This window comes from Pleurodeles waltl, chromosome 4_1 (genome assembly GCF_031143425.1).
Source record: "Pleurodeles waltl isolate 20211129_DDA chromosome 4_1, aPleWal1.hap1.20221129, whole genome shotgun sequence".
Classification (NCBI taxonomy): domain Eukaryota; kingdom Metazoa; phylum Chordata; class Amphibia; order Caudata; family Salamandridae; genus Pleurodeles; species Pleurodeles waltl.
In genome coordinates, this window is record NC_090442.1 from 769,892,513 (window position 1) to 769,910,486 (window position 17,974).

A 17,974-nucleotide genomic window follows, 5' to 3' on the forward strand; every position below is an offset into this window, starting at 1 on the left:
TTGTGTTGATTGTCGCTCCTAAGTATTGCTGTGTTTGACACGGCAAAAGGTGTGACTTTGCATAGTTGATGGAGAAACCCAGTTTGTAAAGGGTTTGTATAACATAATCTGTGTGGTGTGAACACTTTGTTAGCGAGTTGGTTTTGATTAACCAATCGTCTAGGTACGGGAACACGTGTATTTGCTGCCTCCTGATATGTGCAGCTACTACTGCTAGACATTTTGTAAAGACTCTTGGTGCTGTTGTTATTCCGAATGGCAACACTTTGAATTGGTAATGTATTCCTTTGAATACGAACCTTCGGTATTTCCTGTGCGAGGGATGTTTCGGTATATGGAAATACGCGTCTTTTAGATCTAACGTTGTCATGTAGTCTTGCTGTTTCAGTTGTGGTATTACGTCTTGTAACGTGACCATGTGAAAGTGGTCTGATTTGATGTAGGTGTTTAGTGTTCTGAGATCCAATATTGGTCTCAGACTTTTGTCCTTTTTCGGTATTAGAAAGTACAGTGAGTAAACTCCTGTGTTCTTTTGTGTTTTTGGTACTAATTCTATTGCGTCTTTTTGCAGTAATGCTTGAACTTCTAGTCCTAGAAGGTCTATATGCTGTTTTGACATATTGTGTGTTTTCGGTGGGACGTTTGGAGGGAGTTGGAGAAATTCTATGCAATAACCATGTTGGATAATTGCTAAGACCCAAGTGTCTGTTGTTATTTCCTCCCATGATTTGTGGAACTGGCTTAGTCTCCCCCCCACTGGTGTTGTGTGACTTGTGAGTCACTGTTTATTTTGAGGGGTTTTGGGACCCTGAAACTTTCCCCGGTTTCTTGGGAATTGGCCCCCTCTGTATTGGCCTCGAAAGCCACCCCTTTGATATTGTCCCTGGTAGGTAGGTGGTCTTGTTTGTGAGGTGCTGGCTTCTGTGGCTTGACCTCGAAACCCTCCTCTGAAAGTTGTTTTGCGAAATGTGCCAAATGTGCCTCTGCCCTGCGGGGAATAGAGTGCGCCCATGGCTTTGGCTGTGTCAGTGTCCTTCTTCAATTTTTCAATTGCAGTGTCCACTTCTGGGCCAAACAATTGCTGTTCATTGAACGGCATATTGAGCACTGCCTGTTGTATCTCAGGTTTGAAGCCAGATGTGCGCAGCCATGCGTGCCTCCTTGTTGTCACAGCAGTATTTATTGTTCTTGCAGCTGTATCTGCTGCATCCATAGAAGAACGTATTTGGTTGTTGGAGATATTTTGCCCCTCTTCAACCACTTGTTTTGCTCGTTTCTGGAATTCTTTGGGGAGGTGCTCGATGAGATGTTGCATCTCGTCCCAATGGGCCCTGTCGTATCGCGCTAGGAGTGCTTGTGAGTTGGCGATGCGCCACTGATTTGCAGCTTGTGCCGCAACCCTTTTCCCAGCTGCATCAAACTTGCGGCTCTCCTTGTCCGGAGGTGGTGCGTCGCCTGATGTCTGCGAGTTGGCTCTTTTATGAGCTGCTCCTACGACTACTGAATCTGGTGTCAGTTGTGATGTAATAAAAGCAGGGTCTGTGGGCGGTGCGTTGTATTTTTTCTCCACCCTTGGAGTTATTGCTCTGCTTTTAACAGGCTCCTTGAAAATCTGTTTAGCGTGCCTTAGCATTCCCGGGAGCATGGGAAGGCTTTGATAATGGCTGTGGGTGTAGGACAGGGTGTTAAAGAGGAAGTCATCCTCAATAGGCTCCGAATGTAGAGATACATTATGAAATTCGGCTGCCCTAGCTACCACCTGTGCATATGCTGTACTGTCCTCAGGTGGTGAGGGTTTAGTTGGGTACGACTCTGGGCTATTGTCCGATACTGGAGCATCATAGAGGTCCCATGCTGCCTGATCATCCTGGCTCATGGTGGTATGAGCTGGTGATGGAGTCTGTGCCGGTGATACATGAGTTGACTGGGGTGGAGAGGGTGGTGGAGTTGCCCTCTTTACCACCTTTGCTTGTGGTGGCTTGTCTTGTTGCTGGAAGTCAAGCTTCCTTTTCCTTCTGATTGGGGGAAGAGTGCTGATTTTCCCTGTACCCCTTTGGATAAAGATCCGCTGTTGCGTGTGATCTACCTCTGTAGTTTGTAATTCCTCCTCAAATCTGTGTCTTTTTAGTTGGGAGGAAAGTGATTGTTCCTCTGAGTAGGAACTGGTTTTTGGTTCGGTTGCCGGGTGTTTTGGCACCGAAACCGTGTCTTTAGTTGTTTTCGGCTCCGACGAGATCTTTCTCTTTTTCGGTGTCTTGGCCTCTCGGTGCCGACCATCTTCGGTGCCGCTATCTCTGTGCCGAGCAGCTTCGGTGCCGCTGTCTCTGTGTCGAGTAGCTTCGGTGCCGCTATCTCGGTGTCGAGCCTTTTCTGCACCACTCTCTCGGTCCCGAGAGTGTTGCGTGCCTGTGTCTCGACCTGAGTCGGACGACTTCGGCACCAGCTCGCCCTTTTTCGGTGCCGATGGACGGTCACCTACTTTATGGGTTATGCCATGGCCTGTTGGCAGTGGCGTCCCCTGGGCTTTGTCTGTTTTCTCGTGTGATCTTTTTTTCGACGTCTTACTCACGGTTGGTTGCTCGTCGACGTCGAATTCTTCGGAATCCGAATCGCGGATGGAGAAAGTTTCTTCTTCTTCCTCCTCCTCGAACCCTTGTTGTCCTGTCGGCGTGGAAGCCATCTGCAACCTTCTGGCTCTTCGGTCCCTGAGAGTTTTTCTCGCCCGAAACGCGCGACAGGCCTCACACGACTCTTCCTTGTGCTCGGGGGACAGGCACAAGTTACAGACCAAATGTTGGTCTGTATCAGGATATTTACTGTGGCATTTAGGACAGAATCGGAACGGGGTCCGTTCCATCAGTCTCGATGTTGCACGCGGTCGGGCCGACCAGGCCCCGATGGGGGATCGAAAATACCCCGAAGGGTTACCGGAGCTCTTTAAGGCTCGGTGTCGATTTGCCCTAACTATCCCGATACCGAACGAAACAATACCGACGAATTTTCCGTTGATTCTGACTAACTTTCCGACCTGAAACACGGAGCGAAAAGGAACACGTCCGAACCCGATGGCAGAAAAAAAACAATCTAAGATGGAGTCGACGCCCATGCGCAATGGAACCGAAGTGGGAGGAGTCCCTCGGTCTCGTGACTCGAAAAGACTTCTTCGAAGAAAAACAACTTGTAACACTCCGACCCAACACCAGACGGCGGACTATGCACAGCATGTGTATCTGCAGCAACACATGCCACCGAACCTACAGTTACAGGTAAGTAACTTATTTCTTACTCGAGTATTGGAACTATCATAGATTCACATGCTTGAATAAGAATAGCAAGCAGTAACTAACACATTTTCTGTACTGACAAACACTGTTCATTTCACCAGAAGATATCATTAGCATTATACAGATAAATGCAAAGCGACAGAAGTGAACCTTCTGAAACATAAATGAATATGCATGAGAGGTACGTTAATAGTGAACAAATGTGCTATTATATCAAAAGCGGATGGTGGGAAAACAAACAGCTCACCTTATCGGAACAAATGTCTAAGGACTGCTTGACCCACCGTTGCATCTCGGAGCGTCTCAGCATCCAGGCAGTAATACTTTGTGAAGGCGCAAGTTGTTCTCCACGTGGCTGCTCAACAGATGTCTGGTAGTGATACCCCAGAGAAGAGCGCACAGGATGTAGATACCTCCCTGGTATAATGTGCACGAACTCTGGCGTCCAGGGGTCGACCTGCCTTCTGATGGCAAAAAGCTATTGCGCTTGAGATCCATCTAGAAATAGTCTGTTTAGTAACAGGATACCCTCTTCTGGGCGTACTAAATGGCACAAATAGTAGATTTGACTTCCGGATCGAAGATGTTCGCTGCAGATAAAATGTAAGGCATCCTTTGACATCCAAGGAATGCCGCGATCTTTCTGCCCCAGCCTGAGGCCATGGAAAGAAAGTCTTTAGCACTACTGGTTCATTAATAGTGGAAGTCTGACGGCACTTTGGGGGATAAACTTAGGGCTTGTCCGCAGGATGGCTTTATCGTCCACAAACCTCATGAAGGGTTCCTGGATGGTAAATGCTTGGATCTCGCTTACTCTACGAACAGATGTTAGAGCAAAGAGGAGCGCTACCTTCCAGGTGAGATACTTAATGTCAGACTTATGAATGGGTTCGAATGGTTCCTTCATTAGTTGACCCAGGACTGTATTTAGCTGCCAAGCTGGAGGCGGTGCTTTGACTGGAGGAAAAGATCGGAACAACTCTTTCATGAACTGCTTGATAAGCCGATGAGACCAGAGGGATGATCCTTCAGATAGCCGTCTATATCTGGAGATGGCAGCTAGGTGAACTTTAATGGACGCATGCGCAAGACTAGGCTGCGCCAGATGAAGATACGGTAAAACCTGCTCTGTAGCGGATGTAAACCGATGAATGCTATTTGGGGCACACCATAAACAAAACCGTTTCCATTTTAATTTGGACGTTTTACTAGTGCTATCAGCACGTGCTTTAGCTAAAAGGGTTTGACAGTCAACGGAATATTCAGATGTCTGAACTCATTGAACTCAGGAGCCATGCACATAATCTGAGAGACCGGATGCCTCACTTGGCCCTGGCTGATGGTTAGTAGCTCCGGTATAGGTTCTAACCTGATGGGAGGACACGAAGACAGCAACAGAAGTACTGTGTACAGTTGACGTGGCCAGGCTGGAGCAATTAGGATTATCTGGCAGGGTCCCTCCCGATTGATCTTACTGATTACCAGCAAAAGAAGAGGTATCGGAGGAAAAGCTTAAGCATAAATCCCTGACCATGCTATCGAAAGGGCATTTCCCCCCGACCCTGGATGGTGATGCCAGCTTGCATAAAACCGGCATTTCGCATATGTGACGTTGCAAAGAGGTTCAGATTTGGTTTTCCCCACCTGAGAAATATTGCGTCCAGCGTTCTCCGATTCAGCTCCCACTCGTGGGAAGATGTGCTGAGCCTGCTTAGTGAGTCTGCTGTGGTGTTGCTCACTCCCGGAAGTTGTTCTGCTCGTATGTACACTGAATGTTGAATGCACCAGGTCCAAATGGTTTGAGCTTCTGTGGACAGCAAATGAGACCGAGTTCCTCCTTGTTTGTTGATGTTGTGCATGGTGGTTGTATTGTCCATCCGGACAAGCACCAATGAGCCTCGGATTCTTAGCAGAAAAGCCTGCAATGCCAGGTAAACCACTCTGAGCTTGAGGAGGTTGATGTGAAGAGTAGCATGAGAGGGGGACCAACTGCCGCTCACTTGAAGATCCTGAAGGCATGCACCCCATCCCTCCATCGAAGCATCCGTTGTAATCGTAAACGGAGGGACCTGAGCTAAGAATTATAGACCCTTGGAGATGTTTGCCAGTGTTGACCACCAATGGAGGGAGTCGATAATCCTTCCTGTTATCTGTATGATGTCCCCGAAGGAACCTTGCATCTGTGTCCACTGTTTGTCGAGCTCTTCCTGAAGAGGGCGCATCCGAAGGAGACAATGGGGAACTAGATTGATACAGGAGGACATCATCCCCAGTAATGATTTGAACTTTCGAACTGAAAGAAACTTTCTTCTTCGAATTGTATCCACTAGGGTAAGCAGCTTGAGTTGACGTTCCTCCACTGAGAATGCCTTTAATTGAGTCGTGTCCAGTATAGCTCCCAGGAAGACTGTTCTTCTGGTAGGCTGAAGATGGGACTTGTCTCTGCTGAGAGTGACACCTAGTTGATGGAAGAGGCATAACGTGGTCTTGAGAGAGTGGCATAGGGTGCAGATGTCTGGAGCCTTTAGCAACCAGTCGTCCAGATATGGGAATATCTGGTGTTTGAAACGCCTCAGATATGCTGCAACAGGAGCTAAGCATTTTGTGAAAATCCGGGGAGTGGATTGGAGTCCGAAGGGTAGCACTTTGAATTGAAAGTACCAGCCGGCTACCATGAATGCTTAAGAATTTTCTGTGCTTTGGGTGAATGGGTATGTGGAAGTAGGCATCCTGCAGATCTAGGGAAGCCATGAAATCCCCTCTGTTGAGAAGTTGCAAGACATTCTTCAATGACACCATGCAGAAGGATTGCTTCTTGAGATATTTGTTGAGCTGCCTCAGATCCAGGGTAGGTCTCCACAAACAAGACTTCTTTCTGATGAGGAAGACACGAGAATAGAAACCGCTTCCTTTTTGCTAAGAAGGGAGTACCTCTATCGCCCCTTTGGATAACATGATATTTAGTTCCAGAAGGAGAAGATGTAGATGTTGTTGACGTTCCCGGGAAGGCGGAGTCTCGGGGGCATGCAAGTGAACTCTAGCAGATGACCATAAGTTATTATGTCCAGAACCCACTTGTCATTTGTTATTTGATGCCAACATTGCAGGTAATGTGTCAAAGAAGGAGAGGTAGTCGGCCCCTGGAGGTTGTCATAGCCTGCGTGAGGCGTCCTTAGATTGTCTACCAGACTTCCCTCTAGGAGGAGGTCTGTTGTATGCCACCGTCAGAGGTTGCCTCTGGTGGTATTGGGGTCTGGAAGATTGGTACTGGGAGGAATAGGTTGGGTATCAATGATTGGTAGCCACCTCGAAAGGAAGAGTGTCCTCTACCCCTGGCTCCTCGAAAAGGTGTGCGCTTATACTGCAATTACCCTAAAGACCTGGCAGTATCCATATCTGTTTTGATTGCTTGAAGGGCATCGTCCACATGCTTACCAAACAGGTCTTGCCCATCGTAAGGGAGGTCCAGGATCTTGGTTTGGACATCCAGTCTAAAATTTGTGGCCTTAATCCACCCTTGACGCCTTAGGACGGCTGAACCAGCCAGTAGCCGAAACCCCATAGCGGCAATGTCCAGAGCACAGTCAATCACCTCTGCAGACATGCGCTGACCCTCCATGAGGATCTTTCTTGCTTCCGACTTGCTGGAATCTGGAAGATCGACAGAATGCAAGACGTCCGACCACAGCTGCCTGTCATATCTGCATAGGAGCGCCAGGGAATTTGCGGCACGGACCACAATGACAGATGTAGAAGAAAACCTCTTACCAATGTTGTTGAAGCGCCTTCCGTCTTTGTCCAGAGGTGCAGATAGAGGTGCTGAAGGATTTCTGGTGCGTCACTGGGCAGCCTGAGAAACCACTGAATCAGGTTTTGGATGACCCACCAGACAAGCAGGGGCGTCCTCTGTCGCTTTATATTTTTTGTCCAGCTTTGGTAATACCGCTAGCACTATCGCTGGATTCCTCATAATTCTGAAACCCTGATTCCATGCATGGTCAATGATAGGGATTGCTCTGACCAATTTCCTATGTGGCTCCTTAAAGTAATATAAAACACAGTCCTGCTGTGTGGATGGCATTTGCAGCTTAAACTGCGCAGCCGCTTTTTCTAACAAGTTGTGAAAAGAACCAATATCCTCTGGAGGGGATTCAACTGCCGTTGGCTCCGGTGAAGGGGGTGCTGGAAGTACATAATCATCCCATTCATCCTGGTCTGAAAGAACTTCTTCCTCAGCCGCTTCGTCTGAAGAGGCTTGGACTTGAGGACTCTGTGGAGCTTGAGGAGGAATTTGCAGCACAGCAGGAAGAACTGGCAGAGGTACTGGAGTACATGGTGCATCACTACTGGTGTGGGATCCTTCGCTGACTGAGGATGGAAGTGCTCTCTATAATCTGCCAGCATGGCCTGTAGGTCGGAAACACCACCAGACGGCAAGCACACCATTACTTGCTGTGGGACTGGATCATAATAATGCTGACCATAATAGGAGTCATCATCAGAGTACTCCAGACATTTAACAAGCAACTGGTAAGGACTCCTAGCCACTCCAAACAATGCGTCGTGATCGGAGTCCTCGTCACCATCTAAAAACCTAGATGGCAAAAGCCTTGACACCTTGCTTGGTGATGTGACAGACGGTGTCAAATGAGTCTTGGAGAGCCTCTTGAGAGGAGTATGCTCCGCAGATTGATACAATGTCAATGTTGATGGACGTTGCCGCTTTGCTGGAAACAAGTCAATGATAAGAAACCAGTTGTCGTTGGCGGGGATGTTGACGATATCGTCGTCACTGTAAACATCGTCGACGGCGTGGTCAATGGGAGCGATGTTGACTGAGGAATCGTCAGAAGCATCGTTGGCGAGAATCCTGCAGCCGCTGCCGTCGACATTGAAAGAGTGACTATAACCAGCATCACTGATGAAACAGTTGTCGACGAGAGTACCGTCAACGATGGCGCCATCGACGGTGCTGAATTTGGTTTCTTAAACTTGTGGAGAACTTTTAGGAGGTGGAGTAGCCGGTTCAGAAGCAGTCTTTTTAACTGTTTTTTTAATGGTTTCTATGCCTGCTTTTTTCCTCTGTGGAGAGCTTTGACTCCTAGAAGATGCCCCTGCTGGTTTTTGCACCATTTTCTTAGGTGGCTCCTGAATATCCAAGCCTTCCTGTTTTCTCTTCACAGGTGATTTAGGAGCAGAAATAGAGGAGGAGGCACTGTCCTCAACAGAGGTTGAGTGTCCAGTCTTATGTCTCTGAAGCCACAAGAGCAGGCGACCCTCTCTGTCCCTTAAGGTCTTTGTAGAAACGTTTCTACATATTGTGCAGTCCTTTGTTTTGTGGCTGGGATATAGGCAGTAAATGCATTCCTCATGTGGATCATCCACATATCATCTTTTCTTCAAACAAGAGGCACAGGATCTAAAAAGGCCTTTCCTTGGTGTCTCTGACATGTCAGCCAGTTTGAAGCACCAGAGAAGAAAGGAAATGTCCTAGAACTGAAGTTGTAGATGTTCTGAGAGAAAATATTAAGCAGAGCTCAAAGGAGACTCCTCAGCACAACGTGCGGTGGAAAATCTGAGGGAAGGCAGCTCCTCACAGGAGGTTATAAGAGTTGAGGCAATCTGATTGGTTCAAATTTGAGTTTGGGTCTATTTTACAAAATGACTATGATAGGTTATTCTATTGAGGCCTAGTCCATGTATTGTGTATGAACATCTTCAGGCCTAGTTTGTATATTCCACCGGGGACTCCCATCTCGACGACGGGGAAGTATTCAAGCATGTGAATCTATGAAAGTTCCAATACTGGAGTAAATATGAGATCATGATGTGATGGTGCATGTATTAATCCTACTTTGTGGGAACTACAGGGAAATTACAGACACTCAAAGCTTGATTTTTATTTAAAATCCATCCTTGCCTCCTATCAGGAGGGCGTGCCCTAAATGTATGCAAAAATGTCATATGACTGTAGAATATATTATCATTCAATGACCTCTGACATTATGAAAATATGACAATTAAGTAAACATGTCTCAGGTTGCAGGAATATGCTAAAGTGCCTCCCATATGGAGAACAAGCCCTGCTGCACACAATCATGTCCAAGTTAAAATTCACTGGATAATGGGCGTAACCATTCATCAATAATTACCAGTATCATTCAACCACTCACAAGCAATTTTAAATTAATTAGGTGAGCGGCATAGCAGCAACTCAACAAGATGACGACATCATGTACGGTCTGAAGCCCATGACACACTACTAGGAGATGAGGACAAACAAAGAAAGAAAGAAGCACATGGTTGTGAAAAGACATATTTTCAGTGCCTAAGCAGATGCAATAGCCACTGAAAAAATAGACCATTGATTACAGGGTGAAAATGTTTTTTTCTTTACCAGGAATCATAAAACCCAACTACTTTCCGAATAAACCAATAGTTGGCATGAATGCACATAGTCAGTCGACGACGGACAAGGATCAGCCACTGTCAAAGGACCTATTATCAGATTGAAAAACAGTTCATATGGCCATTTGCTGGTTGAGAGCAGACCCCCTAAAAGAAAGAAGATATATTACCTGGTTTTGTGTCCAGTGTTTTTAGCTTAATCAGTTTCTTCAGTTTAACTTGCTTAGGCAAATCACCTGTGTAAAAAAAAAAAAAAAAAAAAAAGAAATCACAAATTAAAAATTATAAAATGTTAACAACTTCTAATTAACTATTTTTAAGTATAAAACAAATATTTAAAGCAACCTGTCTTGTTCTGACCTATGATTTTTCAAAGCGAGGACATATTTTAAACTGTTTCCAAGGTAAGATATAGGTGAAAAACAGGACAGAGCTTCTTTCATCCTACAGTGACTTAGATGTTGATATTGTTGTAAGTAGTTTTAATAAATAACTGCAATCGGAAGAGTGCAAATAAAATACCACTCTATAGAAGCATTATAGGCTTATAGAAGCATGTGGATTTTCCAAGTGCTGATGGAAATTTTTAATGTGATTAAAGTCAGGGAGGCGAGTGTAATGAGATACTTTCTCACTTTACTCTAATAGCAGCCAGCAAAAAAACAACTTAAACCAACAGGGTGTAAATGACTACATTAAACAACTACACATCCCATAAGGCTGAGAGTTCGAACCAAAGAATGAACACTTAAGGTTTCAAACAACGGTTATGTAATGGATGCGAAGTGGTAATCCTTTCTTTTTCTTAAAGCGAACAAAGTGTGTTATATTTGTAAAAGTATGGAGAAGAAAGCGAAATAGATGAATAAGGCTATCACCAAGACAAACACAATCCACTCTAACTTCTGTAGGTTTACGGTCCAGATTGAGGAAGTGTGGCTTGGATAACTGAAAAGAACCAGTGAAATTAAGTTAAAGGAAGTTTAATATTAGAAAAGGTTACAGAATACAAGGCATCTACAAATGCAGGAAAATAATGGAAAAAGTTTTAAAATTAACTGAACTATTATAAATTACATTTGTATTTAATACATGCATGTGCTTATAAACGTACACGGGTGGTGTGAGTCTCGCCTCCAAGGTGAACACTTTCTACCATTAACACCTGGAAAATCTACATTTAAGGTCAAGGCCGGAGGCTCCAATTACATGAGTTCAAAGCATAATAATTACAGCAAAATACACAAGATTTGAATGTACAAGACAAAGCCCAATCTGCTACTCTCAAGATACCCTCCAATCTAGAACTTGTTTCGAATGGCCTCGAGGCATTCCATAGAGGAATGTTCTTCACAATGAGAGATATCAATCCCAGTTTGGGACAGGACTCATTTATCCCAATTTGCTAGAGTCACAGTGGAGTCTGGGGTATTTGCTTTAAGGGACAACAAGGGCCTGACAGCAGCTGTACCCAATTGCAGACCCTTTCAAACAATGAATCGTACAGAGTTTTGGTTCAAGATGAAAGGAAATATACTCCAAAGAAGAGGTCACGGTTTTTGTTCTTCTAGAAATAGAGAAAAAGGCCTTATTGGCAGTATACTGCCTAACCGTCAGGACCAAAGCTTTAACATCTGAAATCCTTTTAAATGATCTCAAACATAGCTAGTATAGCAGTAGTAGGTTAGCAATAGTTAATAATTACCTGGCCACTTATTTAAAAATTCGAAAACAATATTCACACACCCATAAAAAGGAGTATTTCAGAAATGAAGGTGTACTCATATTGATACGTCAAAGGAGTGTACAAATTATGGGATGTTCATCAACTGATTTGGCATTTATGTACATGTGGTGTATTGGAGTAGTTGACTTCTGTGGGAGCTCCATTTGAGACAATGGAGTGTTCTGGGCTTTTACTGGCTGGTAAAAGCCTGGAGCGTCAACATTTCAATGTTCTTTGGTCACAGCAACAGCTGTAAACAAAGACCTCACGAAATCCCCTCGGGCTCCGTGAGGACTTTGTTTATTAATTAGAACATTGTGCCCTCTAGTGGCAGAATGTTCTAAAAGCCATATAGCCCTTTGTAGCTGGACTATACCGGCAATTCAAGTCCTGCTCCCTTGTTAAAGTCCCTCGCCTTCAACTTGGGCCTTAAACGGTGAAGCGGGCCTTTAGTGGCCAGTATAGCCTGCTACAGCGGGCTCTAAGGGTATATTGCTTACCTGACGAGATAACAAAATTTAGAAAGTTAGAGATCAGAGAGACATCTGCCAAAAAGGGCTTGGTTCTTTATTCTAAACACCAGGTAGACCATGCTGACCCGTACACCCTATATGTCCCAGGAGTGAAGGACAAATGAGAAGTCTGATAGACTCTTTCAAAAGACTCTGTAAAGTAGATAAGTCTAATATTTTAGACACCATTAACTGTGGATGACCGACAGGATTAGGCTGTGTGTTTAGCTGAGGTGACTAAAAAATAGATAACAGACTTTTGGAAAAAGGCAGTGAACTTCTGGCAATAGTAGAAGGTCCAGAAACCACATATGTGACAGCCAAAAGGGAGTTATTACTATGGAGGACAATTCTCTTCTGACTTTGGTTAGACACCGAGAAATCTTGAGAAATGGAGGCAAAGAGTAGAGAAGCTCTACATTCCAAAGATGTAGAAACACATCCACTGTCAGACCTAGCAGATCTGGCCTCCAACTAAAATAAATGGTTGGAGGCAAAAAGATCTATTGTAATTTGACCTCAGAAAAAAATGCATTCTTTGAAGAATGGAGGGTGTTGTTTCCAATTGATGTAATTCTTCATATAAAGATAATTCCGGTCTGCTATTAGTTTGAAGTGACCAGGAAGATACTCTGCCATCACCGAAACCTAAACAAGACAAAACTCGCACAAATGTCTGCAGACAGTAGCTAATATTTGTGAACGAGTACTTCCCTGGTGATTGATACACTCTACTGTTCTCAAATAGTCAATTCAACCAATTACTGAGCAGCAAGTGTGTTCTTTTATGAAAATTTCAACTGCAGTGGAACTTCCATGAAGTTCCAAACTATGTATGTTCAGACTGATCTCTTCACGGATTTGAAGATCGCTCTTCCATTCCAAGCACTGAGGTGTTGTAGTCACCAAAGTCGTCTACTTTTGACTGTAGAGCTTTGCAGGAGACCAATTCTCGCTAGGTGATGAAGGAAAATCCAGATACATTTATGAACTGGTTCCCTAGGATCTTAGATGTGCCAATTAGGGTTTTAACAGCTTGGTGAAACACCAGGGTGCAAACAGACCAAAAGGTAGAGCAGTTAACTGGTAAGTTACATCTTGCCATCTGATCTGAGGGAATGGGTGATATGGTAAATAGGTATGGAAAGATAAGTATTGTTGGTATCTGTAGGGAGATGGGTACTGGTTGCAGGACCCCCCCACTTTGCCTCGTTTTGGATGCAACTTCGACTGAGTTGCACTGGGTTCCTGCTAACCAGGTCCCCAGTGGCAGTGTTCTTTCCCTACAACAAAGACACTTGGACCCTGGTGACAATGCCCCTCAGCCCTCTACAAGTCACTAGTAAATGGTACCCATGGTACCTAGGGCATGTGTACTAGAGAGGCCCCTCAGAGCTACAGCACAGCTTGTGCCACTCTGAGGGACCCAGCGCCAACCTTATGCAGACTGCCATTGCAGGCTGCGTGACAAGTGCTCCCAAAATTGAAAACACAACATGGCACACACAGTCTGTGTGCCATGTCCCCTAAACACTGCGATATATGTAAGTCACCCCTCCAGGAGGCCTTACAGCCCCAAGGCAGACTGTGCATTACATTACATGTGAGGACATACCTGCATGAGCAGATATGCCCCTGCTATGTGTCTCTCGATTCTAAGACATAGTAAGTGTACATGGAAGCCATTTTAAAGTACTGGTCATTACGAGTTCCCCAGCTACATGATGGCTTCTCTGAATCCTGGGATGTTTAGTATCAAGCATCTCAGAATAATAAACCCTCACTGACCCCAGTGATGGTTTTATAAAACAAATGCACACAGAGGGCACCTTAGAGATGCCCATGAAAACCTACCAGCTACTAGTGTGTTGACTGACAAGTCCTGGTCAGTTCAGCTACCACATACACATTTCTGGACTGCAACGGTGATAGTCAGTGCTCTTGAGGCCCAGAGACAAAAGCCTTCACTGGGTAGAGGTGTTACCTCCTCTCCAAAGCAGGATGGACATTCAAGGGTGCGGAGCTTCAAAGGCCTTGCCGCCTTTGTAATGCGACCCAGGTCTTTCCATATGGTGGAGATGCCCAACCCCCCTGTTCTGACCCCACTTTTGGCTGCAGCAAAGGCAGGAAAAATAGTTAAATCAGGGGTGGGACTGGCATGAAGTGGGCACTCCTCCTAAGGTGGACGAGCTGAAGTGGACACTACTTTGTAAATTCTTCCATCTTGTGTGGAAGGAACAAGGCCAATAGAGTTAGGGCTGTGCCCACCTCACAAAAGAAGTGGTCATATGCAATGTGTAGTCACCCTAAAGGTAAGTAGCTCATTGGCTATCACCTGGCACTCCCTGTAATGCCCCTAAATTCAATATTTAGGTGGCACCCATGAATCCTAGAATCAGTTTCCTGTCAACCTAAGAAGAGCTGGACAAAAACCAAAGTTGCCCAGCAGAAAGGACTGAAGACACCAACTGACTTGTCCCCAGCCCTGCTGGCCTGTCTGCAACCTTCATAGAAAACCTGTGCCCAGACGACTGTCCTGCAACCCAGTGACCTCCAAAGCCTTGAGAGGACTGCCTGCCTTCAATAAAGAACAAGAACTCCTGTGCACAGCGGACCTGTAAAAAAAGAAAACATCTCCAAAGACAGAAGTCTGTCTGAGGAACCTGGAAACTGCTGCCTGGAACTACCTCTACACCTAACGCCCATGGCCCGAGTACAAGTGGCCCACTCGTTCAGTGAAGGTTCCCCAGTGCTACTGACCCAGAAGTCCATCAGGGGCTGACCCCTGCCGGACTCCACAGCAACACCTGCAGCCTAAATCCAAGGGCTCACCCTGACTGCAACCTGTCCAGTAAGCTGTTTCAGATGCTAAAAGACACCCATGCACCCGGAGCCCCAGGGCCTTGGGAGCTAGACCGTTGGTGTCCCTATGACCCCGCGCATCTTAACTTATCATGGTAGCTGTGGTTGACTTCTCCTGGCCTCCTGGCCCCCTGGCCACAGCCTGCAGACTGTTTCTGAAAGATATCTCCTGCATTGACTAACATTAGGAGCCTGGCGCTCAGCACCCAGCTGTCCCTTTGCTGCTGAGGGTGTAAGTTTGGAGTTCCCTTGTGGCCCCCCCTCTTGTCCTTCCTTAAAGCCCAGGAGATCCAACCCCGACTCCTCTCTACTCACCTGTAAGCAGCACTGCAGCATATATTTCCTGTCTCCATTGAATGGCATTGGGTGCCCAACGCTTTGTTGGCACACTACACCTGGTCGCCCCATGTGCTGCTGAGGGTGTAAGTTTGGTGCTGCCTCCTGGTGATTGCCTCAATCCCCAGAGACCGACTTCTGACACAGCCTGTACTTATCTGGTGTTGTGATTCCCTTGTCTATATCTAGTTCTTGTATTGTATGCAGACAGCTACCCCAGGGGTGCTAGCTCAATCATGTTACATTAAATAATAAATGTGGTTAACTGCACAGTTGCCACTGCCTAGGCTTTTTTATTCTGCTTCCATGAGGCTGGTTTGTTAACACCTGAGCCTCTGCACGTTTCTAGACAGCGCTTTCCTGGTTGCTAGGCAACACCCTCCTGCTCTTCTGTTTGCCATGTGCTACAGGTTTTTCTTCCAAGAGAGACTATAAATAGCCTCACAGGTCAGGCAGTGCTTGGCTTGGTTTCCTGTTTCTGCTGAGCTGGGGTCAAGAGTGTCAGCCAAATCCTCCAAGCTTCTTCACTGTTGCCAGGCAACCAGGGTACGGACTAGGCTGAGCTGAGGTGGAGAGCCAGCCCAGAAGAGAATTCCCCAAGGCTTTCTCACTGTTGCTTGGCAACCAGGATCCAGTACTTCTTATAGTAAAGCTAAGTGACAAAATAAAAGACACTCACAGTGGTGTGAATGCTTTTGAACTAATACTTCATGTATTTTCAAATAATACTTTAGTAACTTTCATTTAAGAAAGAGAGACATTCAAGGTGGTTAGCAAAAATGCCTGAAAGACTGTTAGCCTCGATTATTTTAATTCTTAGTCTTATCCAATCGCTTGTTGTCTTTAACTTGTGCCCTGTGAAAGAATATGACACACCTAAAACCGTGTTCTAAGAATACAGCCCTCATTAATGTTTGTGTGCCACCTGTTACTAACAAAATCACAAATTCCTACAAACCATTTTCAGCGTTGATCCATACTCAATGTCAGTGATAGTCATAAAAAAAGAACATGGACGCAATCATGTTTTGAAAGTCTTCGGAGCTTTATTGTTCAACCAGTGCTTATGCATATTTGCTTGGGGGAAGACAATATTCCTGTTTGTTGAGTTTTGGTTAAGCTACATGTTTAATGTGTGAAAGAACATAACGAGTGGTCCCAGGCAATAGTGGTGCATTCCTGCCAGCACTTTTAAGTCGAGAGAAAGTACAAGAAAGCCAGCTGAGTGACAAGTGATTAACTGGGGGTCTGAGTGAGTGCGTGAGCATTAGTTGCTTAGTGGGCAGCATGTCACTCATACCTGTTCCTTTCCCATATAGGAGCGGATGACTCAACAACGCAGTGACACTGATCACATGCACCCTCAAGAGTAGGGGCCCTGCTGGACCAGGCAGGAGTATGTCTCTCTCTGTGTCATCCAAATCCCCCTTCCTTTGGGGACACCTTCCGGGACTCCCCTGTTAAGATCGACAGTGCTGAGAGGTGTCCTCGGAGGATGGGGGAACTGTCATCGCCCCTGCAGACAACCTGCTTTTCAGGTGAATGGTCAAGCTCTCACACCTTGGAGCACCACATCTTCAGTCCCCCCCTTCAGTCTCCATTGACTAACATTTGACACCAACTCAGACTTCGACCTTGGCACCCAGCCGCCCCTGTGCCGCTGTGGGTGCACACTTGGTACCAACCTAAACTTTGCCCGGGGCTAGCCTGAAACCCTGAAGCCTGTGGTTGTAAGTTGTGTACTTATCTGAGAAACTGCATTCTTGTTTTCCTTCCATAGGCTAACACGGAAAAAACAGAAAACTGACGATTTTTGAAATAGCAATGTATTTTTAATTTGAAAACCGCTTACCTTATAATGAAGTTCTTTGGTTCGAAGCATTTATAAAATCAACTGTTATTTTTCTAAACTGGTCTTGGATTTATTCTTTGAGTGTGTGTCTTATTTATTGCCTCTGTGAGTACAACAAATGCTTAACACGACTCCCTGATAAGCCTAGCTGCTTGCCCACATTACCAAAAATACAGCCCAAGACCTATCTATTTCTGCCTCTGCACATCTTTGGGGATCCACCGGACTCGCTGCACAGTGTTCTTCATTTTAGTACAAGTTATAGAGAGCCAGCTTCCTCCAATATCCAGGTGAGTCAACCAATTTCCAGATTGAAGGCAATCTCAGAGATACTGATATATTCCATTCTGAAGTAGCGCTACACCACTAAGACCTGAATTACTGGATGTCATTTTTTATTCATTCTGACTACAAGGGGGGAGCAGAATTTCACATGGTCACTAAGAATCTGAGAGAGGATGGCATTAAGTATCATTAGACATATCCCTTTCGCCTGTGAACTGAGAGGCAAGTAACAACATGTTCTGAAGAGGACTCAGGCAGTCCATTTGCTAGGAATCACCTACTCCGAACAATGGGCCAAAGGACTCACAACATCAGGATGGCTCTGCAGGTTCTTCAAAAAAGGAGACCACACCAGCTGGAGTCACCAAGGGGCCGCGTTGCCTCACAGTGGATCTAAGGGGATCAAAAATAGCTTTAACTTGAGTCTTTCTGGGTCACCAGTAGTTGACATGGACACCTGCCCCCCCAGATGACAGGCTTATCAGGCAATTGGCAACCCTATATTTTGTGGAAGATGAGAAGGGACACGCAGCAGAGGTCGATGTTGGTCAGAGGACACCCATGGTTGATGTATTTTGATTATAGGTTATAGGGCTGGTATGAAGCTGTAATGTTGGGTTGAAGACGTGTGCCAAGTGAGGAGGGAGTCCTGCAATCTTCTCTTGATCCAAGTCTTGACCTACGCTTAGGGGGCTAGGCTGGTGGGGAG

General features: G+C 45.6%; 1 protein-coding gene across 1 annotated transcript in view; it reads right to left on the reverse strand.

Annotated features, from left to right (window-relative positions):
* Positions 1-17,974, reverse strand: part of DENND6B (DENN domain containing 6B) — a 367,826-nt gene that overhangs the window by 100,821 nt on the left and 249,031 nt on the right. The window contains exon 13 of the mRNA XM_069229420.1: positions 9,863-9,928. Within this exon, the coding sequence (XP_069085521.1) occupies positions 9,863-9,928 (66 nt within the window). The remainder of the gene's footprint in view (positions 1-9,862; positions 9,929-17,974) is intronic.